This window comes from Rattus norvegicus, chromosome 14, assembly GCF_036323735.1.
Source record: "Rattus norvegicus strain BN/NHsdMcwi chromosome 14, GRCr8, whole genome shotgun sequence".
Taxonomy (NCBI): domain Eukaryota; kingdom Metazoa; phylum Chordata; class Mammalia; order Rodentia; family Muridae; genus Rattus; species Rattus norvegicus.
The window spans coordinates 80,588,755-80,607,652 of NC_086032.1; the positions used below are offsets into that span (position 1 = coordinate 80,588,755).

The 18,898-nt window shown below is 42.1% G+C and overlaps 1 protein-coding gene across 4 annotated transcripts in view; it reads right to left on the reverse strand.

The window, feature by feature from the left end:
* Fam193a (family with sequence similarity 193, member A) overlaps positions 1-18,332 on the reverse strand; it is a 126,345-nt gene extending 108,013 nt beyond the window's left edge. The window contains exon 1 of one of the 4 annotated variants that reach the window (XM_063273154.1): positions 17,792-18,318. In XM_063273154.1, coding sequence (XP_063129224.1) covers positions 17,792-18,013 — 222 coding nt within the window. In that variant the 5' untranslated portion in view covers positions 18,014-18,318. Of the gene's footprint in view, positions 1-17,375; positions 17,718-17,791 lie in introns of those variants that run through there. The other 3 variants (NM_001427458.1, XM_223536.10, XM_039092826.2) reach the window with 3 other exon arrangements.
* Positions 18,333-18,898: the final 566 nt, after the last annotated feature.

Here is an 18,898-nt window from a genome sequence, read left to right on the forward strand (position 1 = left end):
TACGGAACATGACTTAATACACACACAAAATACATCTGGTGCTATACTCAGTGGTAGAGTACAGGCTAAGTACAGAAAGGGGAGGGGAGATGGCTCAGAAAGTAAAAGTACTGTTGCCAAAACCCAACAACCTGAGTTCACTCAGGACCCACACAGTTGAAGGAGAAAACCAAGTCCTTTAAGCTGTCCTTCATATGCGGTAGCACATGCATGCCCCCCTCTCCACACACAAATAATAACACCATTTAAAAAAATTAAAGAAGGGCCCAGAGTTCAATTTCCAGCAACCACTTAGTGGCTCACAATCATCTGTAAAAAAGTTGGATGCCCTCTTCTGTGTCTGAAGACAGCTACGGTATACTCATATACATAAAATAGATATTTTTTAAAAAATTTCAGAGAAGGGAGTTGGAGATATTAGGAGCAATTAGTCAGCTTTATTGGCAGTGCCTGCTGGAAACACCAGTCCTCTCAGAACACACAGAGTTATATGTAAGGTTTCTGTCACTGGCTGCAGCCACTCTTGTTCTTCTATACCATCCCTCAGTTACTCAAGGCTTTTGTTAAAATTCAGCGAAATGAGCTTGCCTCTGCACAAGAGATTCCTGTCCTTTCTTATACAGCAAGGTGTCACATTTTTCCATTTTAGGAAAAAAGATTCAAAACATTACTGCACAACAGAAGCTTTTAAACAGGTGAAAAACTCACTTCCTAGTATAAGTGTGCGCACAGAACTATTTACATTATTCTTAGCAAACACATACATACAATGACACCGTTCTACACATCCCTTTCAAAATACTCAATACAGCAAGGTTTTCTCAGTAAGCAATTTTCTACTCATTGCTAAAATGGCACTTTCGTCTTAAGAAGGCAGGTTAAGATTTTATTTTTTGAAAAACTACTGAACTTGTTCGGTAGCTTTCTACTGACAACTGCTTAGAAAAAGTAAGCAAATTTAGATGAATTATCTTCATATAAAAGATAACTCATCTTCAAAACAATAAATGCTTTTTACTTGGTCACAAGATGACCAACAAACCCATATCTTGCCAAATATAATCCCCATCTCCCTTATTACAAACAATTCGAGGACGGAGATCCCTCCAAGTCTCCACCTCAACCTGCTGCTATCAGCATCTCTCTGGGTCTCACTGGAGAGTAAGCTTTGCCAGTTTCTCCTTCTGAAACTTCACAGAAAAATGGCTGTTCCATTACCACAAATATCCACTTTGGGCCATAAAATCCTGTTTATCTAAGAAACTACTTCAAAATCTATCTGCATATTCTATCTCTGACACACAAATCAATCAGAATCTAGGCTGGTTCTTATTGTAAACACCTATCTTTCATCATCTCAAAGCAATCTTCCAAAATTTCCTCTCAATCATTTGTTTTCTCATCTTCTGCCAATATTTCTATGAGTATTCCAAAAATGTTTGCTGACAAAATAATGTACTGCTGTTGCTGCCACATGGCTTCTATGCGTTATTCCTGCCACTTGCCCACTCTTGCCCCTGCTGGAAAAGCTTTTCCCAATGACAGATGGCCACTGTGTCCCACAGTTCTGGAAAGGTATGACAATGTTGCACACTGATTCTACTACTCCACAGCAGAGAACTACACTTTTGTACTGGAGGCCTTTCTTGAAATCTAGCAGAGACCGGGTTCAGAAGACCTTCCAAAACTGTTGTAGAAAACCAGCTCTTGGCCTATGCTCACCAGGCAGAGTGCTTCTACAACTGAACCCCACCACACACAGATAAAAGCTAGAAACCTTGAGTCATTTTAACAAAACTTTATAAAACCTAGAGTCTAGTGAATACACTGAGCAACACATGACTTTAGAACTTTAGAACTGCTGCAAAAGTTATAGGTGGTATTTAACTCCTGGGTGCTTATTTTTAAACATTTTGTCAACTGTAAATGCTACGCTTTCCTTCTCTAATCTCCCTAATCTCTCAAGGATGTTAGGCAGAGTTGGACTCAGCAGTTAAGAACTCTGGATTCGGGGGCTGGAGAGATGGCTCAGAGGTTAAGAGCACTGACTGCTCTTCCAGAGGTCCTAAGTTCAATTCCCAGCAACCACATGGTGGCTCACAACCGTCTGTAATGAGATCTGATGCCCTCTTCTTGTGTGTCTGAAGACAGCTACAGTGTACTCATTTAAAATAAAATAAATCTTTAAAAAAGAAAAAAAAAAAAAAAGAACTCTGGATTCCCAGCACCCACATGACAATTCACAACCACCTATAACTCCAGTTAAAAAAAGATCTGACACCCTCTCCTACACCTTCTACATAAAATGTATGCACATGATGCACAGACAAACAGGCAGGCAATATACCCATACTCATAAAATAAATAATAATAAATCTTAAAAAACAGAAGTAAATGTAAAGCTACATTTCAAATCATCCTTGAAAGTAGATTATCAGTTTTACTTAGATCATTTTCATAGTTTCACACAGCTAATAAGCATCTTGTGAAGACAGTGTGCAGGCTCTGCCACAAATGAGCCAGTGTTTCATGTGTTTTTACTAACAGCAGCATCTTCAACCCATGGCTTCTATACTGGCTGGTTTTGTGTACCTACTTGACACAAGTTAGATTCATCAGAATGCAGCCTCAGGTAAGGAAATGCCTCTTAAAGATCCAGAAGGCTTTTTCTCAATTAGTGATCAATGTGGGAGAGCTTAGTCCACTGGGCAGTGCTATCACAGGGCTGAGCAAACAATGTAAAAGCAAGCCAGTAAGCAGCAGCCCTCCATGGCTTCTGCATCAGCTCCTGCCTCCAGATTCCAGCTCTGCTTGACTTCCTGTCCTAACTTCTTCCAATGACGGGACTATGATCTGGAAGTATAAACCAAATAAACCCATCCCTCACCAACTTGATTTTTGTTACAATGTTCATCGCATCAATAGAAACCCTAACTAAGACAGCTTCTATCCTGAGAACCATTTTAACTAAAAGCAGACAAGAGAACCTATGGACATACTAAAAACACACCCTTCGGTGGTTTGAATGAAAACAGCACCCATACATTCATGTATCTGTATTCTTAGTCCCCAGCTGATAACGTGTTTGGGAAGGATTAGGAGGGGTGCTCTTGTTAAAGTGGTATAACCTTGTGGGAGGAAAACTAAATCTGCTTAAGAAACCTGATAATTGGGGTTGGGGATTTGGCTCAGTGGTAGAGTGCTTACCTAGGAAGCGCAAGGTCCTGGGTTCGGTCCCCAGCCCCCTCCCCCCCCCCGGGCGGGGGGGGGGGGGGAAGAAACAATAAGAAACCTGATCATTTGAGTTCCATCCCCAGAACTTTCATAAGGTGGAAGGAGAATTTAACACCACAAAACTATCCCAGTTTTCACACATGCTTCACATAATAACATGGACACACACATCATATGAACAATAAAGTAAAATAAGTAAAAGACACCAGACAATGAGATGGCTCAGTGAGTAAAAACTCTTGCTTAGCAACCATGATGACCTGAGTTCCACCTTGAGACTCTTTTATAAAAGATAAGAGAGATAAAAAGGGAAAGCTGACTAAAGGGAACACAAAAACTATCGATAAACCTTTCATAAATTTAATTTTCGCCACTATTTCTTTAATCCAAGATTTCTTTATTTGCATATTCTCTCTCCCAGTTCTTTGTTTTGTTTTTTAAGTTTTGCTATGTTGCCCAAGCTGACCTCAAGCTGTCAAACTCAAGCAATCCTCCTGCCTCTGGCTCAGATATTACAGGAATTACAGAAGTTACTCATTTTGTAAATCTAAAATTACTCCAAAATAACAAGTGTAAGAAATGGCTCAGCAGGGCTGGTGAGATGGCTCAGTGGTTAAGAGCACTGACTGCTCTTCCAGAGTCCTGAGTTCAATTCCCAGCAACCACATGGTGGCTCACAAGCATCTGTAATGGGATCTGATGCCCTCTTCTGGTGTGCATGAAGACAGGTACAGTGTACTCATAAAATAAATAAACCTTTAAAAAGAAAAAAAGAAATGGCTCAGCAGCAAGAGCACTGCCCGCTCTTCCAGAGGACCTGTACTCAGTTCCCAGCATGACAGTTCGCAAATATCTAAAACTCCAGTTCCAAGGAATCTGGCATCCTCACACCAACATACATACAGGCAAAACACCAAATTAATAAATTATAAAAAACAAAAACTAAAACCCTGGAGGTAGAGCTCAGCTGGCAGAGTGCTTGTCCAGGATTCACAAATACCATGGATTCACTACTCAGCACCAAAAAGAAAATCAAGAGTGGTGGGCATTGCCTTGTAATCTCTGCACTGGAGGTGGAGGCAGGAGGATCAAAGTTCAAGGTCATCCTCAGCTATGTAACAAGTCTCAACACACACACACACACACACACACACACACACACACACACACACACCACACAAGTTGGGTAGGAGACCATCCTTGGCTATGTAATAAAATTCTGTCTGAAAAAAACACAGGAAAATATATTTAAGTAAATAAATAAGCTGGGGTGGGAGGACGGAGAAATGGCTCAGCAGTTTGGTTCCCAATGCCCACTCAGGGTACCTCTCAACTGCCTCTTAACTCCAGTTCAGGAAGACCTCGCCTGAAACTCAATACATAGACTAAGCTGGCCTCAAATTCAGAGTTTCCCCTGCCTCTACATTCAAATGCCTGGATAAAGGGCATGTGTCACCAAGAAAATAAAAAGTAAATCTAAAAAAGTAAAAATAAACCTGAGGCTGGAGGAATGACTTGGAGTTAAAAGCACTTGTTGCTCATGTAGAGGACCTAGGTTAGTTCACAGTACCCATTTGGTGGTTCCCAGCCAAACATTACAGAGAGAATCCAGTGCTCCTTTCTGACCTTCATATGTGCCACTCATGCACACCACGCATACTATGAAGGCAAAATGCTCACACATAAAAATTTCTTTGAATTAAAACAAAACCAGGGCTAGGGAAATGACTCAGTTGAGTAAAAGCATTTGCTATTCAAGTAAAAAGACATGAGTTCAAATTCCAAGCACACATGTAAAAAGCTGGGAATGGCTGAGTATGCCTATAACCCCAGCATTGAGGAATGGCAGACAGGTAAGTACCAGAAACTCATTAGCCAGCTAATTTCAGGTTCAGTAAGACCCTATCTCAACAAATAAGATGGATTAGACCAGCAAAATGATGCAGTGGGTAACTGTGCTTACTCAACAATCCTGACGATTTGAATTCCATTTCTATATCCTTAGTGGAAAGAAAGCTGTCCTCTGACCTCCATACATGCTGTCGCATATGCACGTACACACATATAATAAACAATTATCTACATACTTAAAAAAACAAGGTAGAAAGTATTAGAGAGAGACATTCACATCTTTTACTTATGATTACATACATGTATACAAATCTTAGAGCTGGGTACGGTGGCACATACTTGTGATTTCTAGTACTTGGGAGGTAGAAGGATGGGAGGTTCAAGGCCAGTCTGGGCTACATAGAGAAATATTGTCTCAAAAACTCAAACCAAAGCCAAAACAAATCAAGCCAAACCGTAAATAACATGTCAAAATATTCAAGAAACAGTTCACTTGACATAACAATCTAAGAATATACATGATAAAAAATTAATAAGGAAAGAACGAGCAATATCTCTATCTGCTAGAATCAACCCAAGGTAATTTTCATTTTAAAAATTAATTTTAGAGCTGAAGAGATAGCTCAGTGGTTAAGAACACTTGCGGGGTTGGGGATTTAGCTCAGTGGTAGAGCACTTGCCTAGCAAGCGCAAGGCCCTGGGTTCGGTCCCCAGCTCCGGGGAAAAAAAAAAAAAAAAAAAAAAAAGAACACTTGCAAAGGACGTGAGTTTAATTCCCAGCACCCACATGGTAGCTTGACGACTACCTTTAACTCAAGTGCTTCTGACCTCCATGGGCATGTGGTATGCATGCATACATACATGCATGCAAAGCATATAAACACACTAAATAAAATAAATAAACCTTTAAAAAAGTAGCCAGGCATGGTGGCTCACACCTTTACTCCTAGCACTCAGGGAGGCAGAGGCAGGTAGATCCCTGAACTTGAGGCCAGCCTGGTCTACAGAGTGAGTTCCAGGACATCCAGGGCTACACAGAGAAACCCTGTCTCAAAAAAAAAAAAAAAAAAAAAACAGAAAGAAAAGAATAATAGTTGTTGTTATTATTGTTGTTGTTGTTGTTGTTATTACTATTACTACTACCACCACTAGAGCTAGGTAGTGGTAGTGAGCACCTTTAATACCAGCACTCAGGAAGCAGAGGGAAGCAGATTTCTGAGTTAAGGCCAGCCTGGTCTACAAAGTAAGTTCCAGGATAGTCAAGGCTACACAGAAAAAAAACCTGTCTCAAAAAAAAGAAAAAGGAAAAGAAACAAAGAAAAGGGAGGAAAGGGAAAACAAGCAAACAAAGGCTGATTTCTATACCAAAACAACATGCTTTGTAAGTCAATTAAGTATGTTACTTGGTTTTTAACTCATACTGGTTACAACTTAAAATAAATAGGCCTTTGTATCTTCAGGCTAGAAAATTAAGAAAATCAGCTTACAAAGCCTAACAGGGCCAATCCATAGGTAGAGAAGTGGAAACTTCAGGGTTCTTTGGAAAGTCAGTTGTGTTGGATGGTGTTTTGCTGGGGCAAACAAGTGAATGAGGGTTTTCCTGATACAGAATCAGGTGAAAGGACGTTCTGCTAAAGCAAGCACATGAAAGGACATGGGATGAAAAATTCTCTGCTAATGACACACATGTGCTGGTCCACCTTACACTGTGTAGTTGAGCTCCTTTTGTCAGGACTCCATAGAGAGAAACACATGAAAAAACTTCTCAAGGCAAGATCAATGGAGGACATGTGATGTTTGGAGGGAGTATAAATAGGACTCAACGGACCATGAGAGGGGCTTGCTGGTAGAGCTAGCTCTGAAATGCTTGGTCTTGACATCTTCCACCTCATGGAGAGAGGCACAGCAAAGAACATCCTGCTAGTGGTGTTCCTGCTGGTCCAGATCCCTCCTGCTGACTCAGTGCTGAGGCCTGGCTGCTCCCCCAACACTGCTGGCCTGGACTGCTGGTGTATCAGTGAACCGTCTGCAGGTGGATCCAGATGCTCACCTGTGAACTGAACTGCTGATTTCCTAACAGTCAAGACAGGATTCGCTCCAAAGAACCATTTCTAAACTGCTCCACTTCCCCCAAATCCTTTATTTCCACTACCTCTGGTGAGTGGTGGGCAGAAGGCAGATTAAAGCATTTAAGAAACATCATTAAAGGTAGACTTTGAAAAACTTGGTAGATAGCTCAATGGTTAGTTATGGTATTTGCTGCCAGGCCTGATGACCTAACTCATGCCAAAAGCCCTCCTAATGGAAAGAGAAAACAGATTCTTCCAAGTTGTCCTCTGGCCTCTACATGTTCATATATGCTTGCACACACAATCAATCAATCAATAAATATAACTTTTTAGAAGCACATGACTTGAATAACAGGGTCAATTTACAAATAAATAAGAACCATAAGTAAATATGAACCAAACACAAGAGTCAAAATACAAACTAAGAACACTGTAAGAAGTCAGCAGAGGTTGAGGGAAACAGCTCAGTGAAAGGACTTGCTATGCAAACACTAGGACCCATTTTAGATCCCCTGAAAAAAACATGTAATTCCAGCCATCAGCTGTGGAGACAAAATTCCCTGAGCAAGCTAGCAAGACTAGCTATATCTCAGAGCTTTGGTTTGATGGAGACCCATCCTCAGTGACTAAGGTGGAGAGTTATGGACAACGATTCCCAGCATCAACCTTGGGCCTCCACATAAACACATGCAAAACTGTGAACAAATAAATATGTCTGATACCTGAAATATGAAACAAAAAAATAAAAAGAAATCAGCAAAGGTAACAGTCTAGTCAGTCTTCACTACTCTATCAGCAACTGAAAGAATTAACACACAAGAACAGCAACAAGAATAAAGAACGGAGCAAAACCCAAACCAATTGAATCCAGCTTCTGTAGCTTGTGAAACACCGCATCCAGTAATAGAAAATAATTTCAGTACACATAGTAACATTCCAGGATCCAAAAGAACTTCAGATTTATGAAAAAAGTTAAAAAACCGCATAAAGAAGCCTCTGACCACTGCAGTTACTATAATTCTCTCTCTCTCTTTTTTTTTTAAGATTTATTCATTTATTATATATAAGTACACTGTAGCTGTCTTCAGACACACCAGAAGAGGGCATCAGATCTCATTACAGATGGTTGTGAGCCACCATGTGGTTGCTGGGAATTGAACTCAGGACCTCTGGAAGAGTAGTCGGGTGCTCTTAACCGCTGAGCCATCTCTCCAGCCCTACTATAATTCTCTTACAGAGCTGTAATGCTAGCAACTCAAGAGGCTTGAGATCAGCCCACCTGACCTACAAAGCAAGATCTTAAAAAAAAAAAAAGGTGGGTGTGGGTGTGGGGTGGGGGGTGGCTCAGCGGTAAAGAGCACATACTGTACCAGGCATGGTGATGCATGCCTTTACTACTAGCACTTGGAAAATAGGACAGGTAGATAGACCTCTGAGTTTGAGGCCAGCCTGATTTACATTAATAGTCTCAAACAAACAAGCTAGCAAACAAAGAGCACACACCACTCTACTCTTGTGGACCATTCAAGTTTGGTTCCTGGCACTCACAACAGCCTAATAGATTTATAATTCCAGCACTTGGAAGGCTTAGGCAGGAGGACCACTGTGAGTTTGATAACAACATGGGCTACATAGTAAGTTCCAGGCCAACCAGAGCTATACACAGAAACTCTGGGGGGGGGGGGGGGGATAAAGAGAAGTAAAAGTAGGCACGGCACAATGGTGCCTGTTTGTAATCCCAGTACTCAGAATGAGACAGGAGGATCAGGAGTTCAAAGTTGTCTTCAGTGACAGTGAATTTGTGACCACCCTCAGCTACTTGAAGGCACCTCTAGAAACCATTACTAGACCACCAGCAAGATAGCTCAGTGGGTATGAGCAAGCGCCTTGTAAGTGCTGAGTATCACGGCAGGAGAATGCATGGGAGAGAGAATTCCCTCCACAAAGTTGCCCTCTGACTTCATGTGTTCTGTAGCTCATTTGTGCCCACCATCACTTGATCGTAATCATACAAACATACAAATGCACAGTGTACACACACACACACACACACACACACACACACACACACACACACACACACACAAAATAATTTTTAAAAGTAAAATAATCGGCTAGAGAGATGGCTCTGTGGTTAAGAGCACTGGCTGCTCTTGCAGAGGACCACCTGAGCACACACATGATGGCTCACAACCACCCACAACTAGTTAGTTTCAGAGTGTCTGACACCCTCTTCTTTCCTCTGTGGTCCCCAGGCACAAATAGACATACATACATGCAAGCACATAAAACAACACAAATCTTTTTTTAGAAAAATAAATAAAAATAAAAGGGTGAGATACTAATGATATAATGCATATATGTGTGTGCATATATATACATATACATATACATACATTCATACATATATTACATATATATACATATACACACATATATACATATACATATACATATACATATACACATACACATACACATACACATATACATATATATCCATATCCCGCAGAGGCCAACAACATGCCTAATAAGACTCTACACTCAATCCTCAGTACCAGAATGGAAGAAGTCAATGAACCTGAAAACAAGTTACAGTGCTAAGAAATACATACAGTCTGCTGATAAAGTGCTGGCCTATCATGCACAGGGCACTAGGTTCAATCCCAGTACTAAAAAAGAACAAAAGCAAAATATAGATGATCTCTAGCTTATATTAGTTTGACTTATAATCTTCCTTTTTAACAACCTCATGATAATTTAATTCTATTAATTTAATTTATAATACACACGTTTTACGCTGAGAATAATTAGTTTGGGCTAATCATATGGCTGCGGTGGCTGGCACAAAATTTACCAACCTTGGGCTGGGGATTTAGCTCAGTGGTAGAGCGCTTACCTAGGAAGCGCAAGGCCCTGGGTTCGGTCCCCAGCTCCGAAAAAAAAAAAAAAGAACAAAAAAAAAAAAATTTACCAACCTTAAGAGGTACAGCTTAGTCAAACTTTGGTTTGTTGTTTAGTATGTATCACTACTAGTCCCATGGGGGTGTGACTAAGCAAGGTGTCTTAGGCTATTTTAATATGCTTGATACCCTCTCCTTATATTTTGAATAAATGTTTAAGGGATTTGACACTGGTTTATGGATATTTGCATGTGTAATCTTACCTCCAATTAATTCTAAGGCCAGGACAAAACCTTAATGTTTATGGGATTCGATATCCATCTAAGCATTTTCAGTGTTTTGCTTTGTTGTTTAGCTACATTAACTTAACTATATTAAGGCTCTTAGGAAGTAGGTAGTACTACTTTTGACTGAGTGAAATTTAGTTTTCGTAAAATTCTTATTAATACTAAAATATAAGTGATATTTTGTGAACTACTAGAATAACACAGGACCTCTAGGACTAAGTTTACTATCTTTACTGCTTTGTGGGTTTGGCATTAAAGTGTTTGAGGTACTCATTACTACTTTAAACCTGGAAAACCCATCTTTTCCTATAATGATAGATAGATAGATAGATAGATAGATAGATAGATAGATAGATAGATAGATAGATAGATAATGTTTGATCTGAGTCTTCAATGCTGGCAGTTGGCTCTGAGTTGCAGCTGGTCTTCGAGATCCAAGGTAAAAACTGATATTCTAACTGCTATTCTGTATATTCTAATGCTAATATACAACTCAAACTTGAACATACTAAGTGCATTTGATATAGAATGTCTTATCGGGAATGAAAAAGGAGACATAAGGACTAAAGAGAATGGTATAATTACAGACCTCTTTAGACACTAAGAGGACATTAAAGTGAAGTCTTGGGTAGCCAGGATACAAACAACAGCCATAACAGGCAACAGAAACAAAAAGTTGGCTACCAGGGCACTTAGTCTTTTTAACACCGGAGACATTTCACCTCACTATTCATCATACAGAAATGTTAAGAGTGAATCTAAGCTGTCCCCAGTTACATTGATCTGTGTGACTAACCTTTGCCTAATATGCCCATGTCAAACAGTTATCATCCACCCTGGTTCTCTCTTATACCGCCCAGCTCAACTGCTTAGGGATGATGGTACCACTCACAGTGGGCTGAACCCTCCTAAATCAATCAAGAAAATGTCCCACAGGCCAATTTGATGAAGGTGATTCTTCAATTGAGGTTCAGTTTTCCCATGTATATCAAGTTGGCAACCAAGATTAACCATAACACCACTAAACTACTGAAAAAGACAAGAAAAAACTCCAACTTTATTTGTAATTGTACTAATAAGTCAGTCAGAGGCTGGAGAGATGGTTCAGAGATTAAGAGCACTGACTGCTCTTCCAGAGGTCCTGAGTTCAAATCCCAGCAACCACATGGTGGTTCACAACCATCTATAATGGAGCTGGTGCCCTCTTCTGAATGCAGATATATATTTTGGAGCTGGGAACCGAACCCAGGGCCTTGCGCTTACTAGGCAAGCGCTCTACCACTGAGCTAAATCCCCAACCCTGAATGCAGATATATATACAGAACACTGTGTATATAATGAATAAATAGATCTTTAAAAAAAAGTCAGGAGCAATATAAATTTTTAGAAAATAATATGTATCATGATACAGCAACACTCATTGAAACATCAATACTAGCACATCAGTTCTTTATTCCCACAAAAAATTTAATTTTGGAAATTTAAAATGAATAATATACTATGACCACAAAGGGATGTAGTTCATGAGTGCAAAGTTGGTTCAATATCCAAAATCAGTAATACTATTACTACATTGACAGCATAAAGAAAAACACAACCAGAATCAATTATTTAAAACTTCATTTCTAAAACTTCAACATCTGCTATTAAAAATTTCAGGAAACTAGAAACAGGAACAAAAATATATAATATAATGGATAGCTACAATAAAAAATAAATAAAAAATAAACAAACAAACCAACCAACCAACCAACCTACAACAAATGCAAAAAATGGTGAAAAACTACAAGCTTCTCCTCTAAGTTCAGGAAAAAGCAATATCCAGTCTCACCCCAGAAGATGATGCTGTATCCAGTGTAATAAGAACTATCAGCTGAGCGGCAGTAGAACATATCATTTCACTGATCTCCCCACTCAGGAGGCAGAAACAGGCAGATCTCTGAATTCAAGGCCAGCCTGGTCTACAGAATGAGTTCCAGGACAGCTGGGGCTACTACACAAGCAACCCAATCAATAAATAAGAGGATGGATGGATGGATGGATGGATGGATGGATGGACGGACGGACTGACGGATGGATGGACAGACAGACAGGTGGGCAGGCGGCAGAAGCAGGCAGATTGAATTCAAGGTCAGCTTGGTCTACACAGTGAATTCTAGGACAGCTGGAGCTACACAAGCAACTCAATAAATGAGTAAGTAGATAGATAGAACGATAGAACGATAGATAGATAGATAGACAGACAGACAGATGAGATAGACAGACAAATAGCAAGAGATAAATAGACAGACAGATCCACCCTCCAACCAACCTACCAATCGACCAACCAATCAGTAACTGAAAATTAAAAATTCAAAAAACGGGGTTGGGGATTTAGCTCAGTGGTAGAGCGCTTGCCTAGCAAGCGCAAGGCCCTGGGTTCGGTCCTCAGCTCCGGAAAAAAAAAAAAAATTCAAAAAACATGATTTGCAAAGTTAGGGGCAGGGAGCTAAACCGTGGGAGAAGCAAAGGTCCAGAAGTGGCAAGGATAGCAGCATGTGGCATGCAGAATAGATCTTCCGTTCTTCTCTGGGCCAAAAATAAAGGAGTTAGTTGAAGTAGTTGAAAAAGTCAAATTTGAAATAATGAAATCTACACGCATCTGAAACAACATAAGCTATATGGTCTCTATGTTACATGCAGAAAATGTTAATTAAAGAAAACAAAGACAACCAAGTTAAAAAAAAAACCTACCATTTCACCTTTTGGAATATTCAAAATATTAACTGTCAACCAAATTGATCTATGTTCAAATTTAAGATGTTTCTATTCAAACCCATAAAAACTACTTCTAGGTATCAGCAAGCTGATTCTGAAATATATGGAAACAACAAAAAACAACTATTCTCTGATTTTATATTAGAATTGAAGGAATCAATTTTAAGACAGTAATCGAGACATTGTGGCTACTGAGTGGGCAAAGAGTACAGAATAATCAACAAAAATAGAACCAATTAAGTTTTTGATAGTTTGGGTTTTTGTAGATAAGATTCCCTATGTAGCCTAAAGCTAGCCTCCAACTGTAGTACAGCCTAGATTACAAAACGAGGGCTAGTCTCAAAACAACCAATCAAGCATAAAACAAAAAAAAAAAAAAACAGACAAACAAAAAAAACCAGACAAACAAAAAACCTCTATCAATACCTCATCATTTACATAAAATTACTCAAAATGGAAAGCTGGGAGATATGCCTTCAAAACCTGAGGCTAAAACAGAGTTTTTTAGCTAAGACATCAAATCCATGATCCAAACTGGGCATGGTAATGCACATCTTTAATACCAACATTCAGGAAGCAGAGGCAGGCAGATTTCTTTGTGTTCAAGGCTAGTGTGGTCAACAAGGTAAAATCCTACCTCAAAAAACAAAAAAACAGGGGCTGGGGATTTAGCTCAGTGGTAGAGCGCTTGCCTAGGAAGTGCAAGGCCCTGGGTTCGGTCCCCAGCTCCGGAAAAAAAAAAAAAAAAAAAACAGAACAAAACAAAAATGATCCTCAGGAAAAGAAAATTGCTAATTTTTTTCCTCTCTACAACAGTTAATAACTATTAGGGCTGCAGACATGGCTCAGTGATTAAAAACACTTGCTACTCTTACATGGAATTCAGGTTTTGACCTTTGTTTGTAGACACCAAGTAGACATGAGGGGAACATAGTACATATAGGAAAACACTCACATATAAATTTAAAATAACGAATCTTTGAAATAGATTATTTTTTAAAAAGCACTAATAACTGATGACAAATAAAAGACAAGATTGGGGAAAAAAAGTCTACAAATCATACATATCAAAAGACTTGCACCCAAAATTATAAAGAACTTTATAAATTAAAAAATAACAATCCAACCAGAAATTGGCAGTTCCGAGTTGGGCAGTGGCAGAAGTAGGCAGATCTCTACGCTGAAGGCCAACCTGGACTACAAAGCAAACTCCAGGACAGCCAGGATTACTAAATGAGACTTTGTTCTTTCTTAAGTAAGTAACAGTGACTGTCAAGAACGAGTGGGGGAAGAGTACAACTGTACAGGGATAGCAGGAATATGTTTCTGATTAATGAAACTGTCCTGTACCTTGACTGACAGTAATCTCAGGAGACTCCATGTGTTAAAATCAGAGTAACAGGGGTTGGGGATTTAGCTCAGTGGTAGAGCGCTTGCCTAGGAAGCGCAAGGCCCTGGGTTCGGTCCCCAGCTCCGAAAAAAAGAAAAGAAAAAAAAAAAATCAGAGTTGAAGGCAGAACGGAGTGATAGATCAGTAGTAAGCATGCACAAGGCCCCAAGGTCAACCCTTAGGATCACAAAGCTGGGCACAGTGGTATAGTGGTATACTACTACAGTCCTAACCTCTCAGAGAGGCTAACCTGAATGCTCACTTGAACTCAGGAGTTTGAGATCAACCCAAGCAACAACAACAACAACAACAACACCCTCACAAACAAGTAAAAACTATGGCAAAGACACCACACTGTGCAGTGAATGGTGAGGAGCACAGGGCACTGGGAACACTCACAGTGTCATTAGGCACTCTAAAAGCATGCCACAACAGGCCTCTCTGTAGTGGCACTTTTCTAAAGCCTGGATGGTAGTTGATGTAAACTGGTCTAAGTTAAACTAGAAATCCTAAAGCACCTTAAGTTCTAGATTTTTATTCAAGCTACTTCCTCAGATCCTAAAGCAATGTGAACTACAAGTGTACCTTCATCTACTTCAAAGATCCAAATGCACACCAGGCCCTGAATATCCTCTAAGATCAGGATGTACTTGCACGATGATGGCCTTAAGCTATTGCCAGCTACACTTCTAGTGTCAGGATAAAAGGGGATTCATTATTACAAATGTCCATAGTCAGTGACAGGTTTCTCTGACTTTAATTTTCAGTTCGAAAACTTCCTTTGATCCCTACCCTAAATGGCATCCTTTTATAAATCTCACACAGCATTAAAACAATAACTTTAAATCCCCATTCCAGTCCTGTGTGAATGTAAGTCATATGTAATCTGATATTTCAACAACTAACAGGTTCATTTCCACAATAAAAAAATCCTTGGTTTTATAAGTATATATGACTACTGTTAATTATTTTGAAAATATAATTCTCATTATGTAGACAATGTTTGTTTCTGTACCTAATACCAAAATATTTAAGTGCCAAAGGGTGGTAGAAAAAGCCTCCACTAGTTTTATTTGCAAACAGAAAAACACTGTTAGTAGTCTCAGGCTGTAATACCATTCACTTTCCTAGTCTATAAATAATGCTCACTACAGAGAATTTTGAAAGTTTTAAACACATGGGAAAAGGAAAGAGTAAGCTTCAGAATGCCCACCATAAAGTCTTTATGGACAAGACTTTCCTATGTAAATCCATATGCACACAATATTTTACAAAAACAGCTCTATACTATAAACACCTATAATCGTTTCACTCATACCCACAGATCCCCTAACTGACTCAGGAACCACCTCAAATAAGGTAGTTCTGTACCCAGCACTGAGAGCATTGTGATTGGGACTCCTACTAAAGGACAGATCTTCCACTGTCTTCTCTCTTAGTCACCTTCTGGTTTGGTGACCTATGGAGAGTAAAGGAAGCTTCTCAATACTTCTCTCTTAGAAACACAAGACCAACACAGACACCATTATCTGACACTGTTATGCATACCTATGTTGTGCCACCCAAAGAGCTTACCACTTTGTATGGAAACTGAGTTTTTAGAGTAGCATTAAGGCCTCTGTGGAGCTGGGTGTGGTGATGATGCGTTTAATCCACGTACTCAGGAGACAGAGGCAGGCAGAACTCTACTGAATTCCAGGTCAGCCTGCTCTACATAGCAAGTTCCAGGACAGCCAAAATAGAGAAAGACCCAGTCTCAAATCAAAACAAAACAAAAAGGATTTCTGGGGTTACGAGAACATTTTTAGCCCTACTGCCAATGAAGACTTGTTTTGTATATGATGAAAACACACACACACACACACGTTTAAACTAAAGATACCTTAAGTTTAAAATACAGTAAAAGCAATGTTTTTACATGATGTATGTCTAAATTCAATAATGCACAGAGAAATCTGTGAGCAAGTATTTTATTAAGGAAATGGAGTAGAACAGAAAAGACCAAAAAATACTGGAAATCCTTTTATGGAACTATTTGTGTATGATTGTTTTTAATGATGAGTTATGGTCCAAATTCCTGATGCATAATAGTTCAACACAAACAATCCTGCCAAAACTATGCATAAGGTCATCTGTGCTTGAAGAGTTACAAAAAGCAAGTTATTTCAGGTAAATGTTACGCTAAGTTGCAATTATTAAATCCTAGAATGAGGTATGAGGAATAAGGCTTCTATTTGTTACCAGTTGGTCTTCACTGAATGTCTTCCCTTCCAGCTCCAGCAACCACTATTAACGTTTCTATAAAGCACTGGCATAGGCCAATCTCCTACCTTCCCCCACAACAGAAGCAAAGGCATCCCTCAAAGTCCCAAAATGAAAAAGGACAACCTCATCTTAAACTAGAGCTCGATTTGCTGTCCATAGTCAAGGAAAAGGACAAACTCTAGAACTCAAGCCCAAGGCCAAATCCCAGATGCTAAACAAATGTAACAATACTATGGGAAGAAAGCTCCAAAAGTTGCACCAAAACTGCAGAGAACACCCAAGAACAAATAAGGAAAACTTACGTATTCATTTATTATTGTACTTTCATGCTACAACATGAGCATCAAAAACCATGCCCATACCCAACAATTTTTAACCTCTCTCAAAACATACTGTGCCAACACAATATTCCAAATCTCTCATTTAAAAAAAAAAAATCCTGCCTCATGATTTGACACTCAAATACTCGTTAAAGCTTTGGTTTCTTCAGTGTGAATGTCTTTAAATGAAGATAACTTGTTTTAGCAACCTTACAAGATCTCAACCTGAGAAAAACCCGTAATCATTCGGTGGCCAATCCAATCTATGGAAACGATTATGCCAACTGCATCCCACGTACCAGCACTATCTTCTGAAGCAGAATAAAAGCGACAGCAGTCCATCGTCGGCATGCCTGCGTAAGTAAACCTGAAAAAATAGTTACCCCAACCCTTGAGACTATACTCAGCTGACACTCCAGAGGAAAGAGACCCCCGGCGGCTCCCGAGAGCCTACAGCAGCAGGCACAGAGGGCAAGACAACCGCGCCCGTGGCACGCCAGCGGTACCCAGAAACTTCTAGGGGGCACTTTTCAGTCAGCCCCAAGGCCGCAGTCGGTGTGCCCCGGGGGTCCCGCCGGCGCCGCCCTCCGCACCGCTCGCGCCCGGGAGGAGCTGTCAGCTAGGCAGCCGCCGGCCCGTTATCCGCCGGCCGCGCCCGCCTGGCCGCTCGTGAGGGGGCGGCGGCCGCTCCCGCCCGCGGACCCCTGCTGCTTACCTCGAAGTAGCCGCCGGCGGCACCGCCCGCGCCCGCGCCCAGAGGCCCGTGGGCCGCCGCGCCGCCCAGCAGGCCCGCCGCGCCGGGGCCCGGGGCCTGGGGGCCGCGCAGCGCCGCCGCCGAGCCGGCCTTGCCGCCCGAGCTGCCGCCGCCCGAGCCACCGCCGCCGCCGCGCTTGTTCTTCCGGCGCTTGGCCCCGCGCTTAGCGTCGGCCGGGCTCATGGCGGGAGGGAGGGACGGAGGACGGCGGGCGGGGAAGGGGCGCGGGCGGGCGCCGGGCCGCGGGCGGCGGCAGCGGCGGCGGCGGGCAGGCGGAGGCGGCGGCGGGCGCTTCGGCCGGCCGGGCGGGGGACGCGGCGCGGGGTCTCCTCCCGGGCTGGGAGGGCGGGGCAGGCGGGAGCTGAGGGGCGGCTGCTGGCGGGAGTGACGCGAGTCTACCGGGCCCGGTGCCGCCGCTGACCAGAGTTAGAGTCCAATATGGCGGACACAAGGGGAAAGGGATCCCAGTTTACGTCGGGGGAGGGGGAAGCGGCGGCAGGGGGAGGGGCGCGGGCGGCCGCCCCCCCGCACTCCGCCCTCCCGGGCGGCGCGCCCCTGGCCTGGGACCCCGCCCCCGACGCCGCGCGCGGTGTACGCCGGGAGCTGTAGTTCCAGCCGCCCGCGGCTCCGCCCGGGCGTGTAGGGCGGGACCACGACTCCCGTAGGGCCACGCGCACTTAGCCGTGCGGGGAGAAGGTGGCCCTAGGGTGACGTCAGGCGCCGCGCGGCCCTATGGACTCTGTAGTCCGCGCACGGGCGGAGCTGGAGGCGGGCGGGGTCCAAAAGGGTCTCGCAGTTCCAACTCTGGCGGTCTCCTGGCTCGGTCGGTACGGCCTCCCGTCTAAGACCGAGGCTCTTGCCCTGCTCGTAGTGGGCTTCTCTAACTTTGACCCAGTCCAGGTTCGAGCGTGCCCCTTTCACCTGTCGCTGTGTGACCTTGGCCTATACCGGGGCCAGTGGGAAGAGGGCCGGCATCTGACGGCTGGTAATTCGCTGCATCGCCGATGACAAGGCCTGCAGAATCGCAGGAGCCTGCCTCACTCCCTTATCACTTCTCTTTAAAGTCTC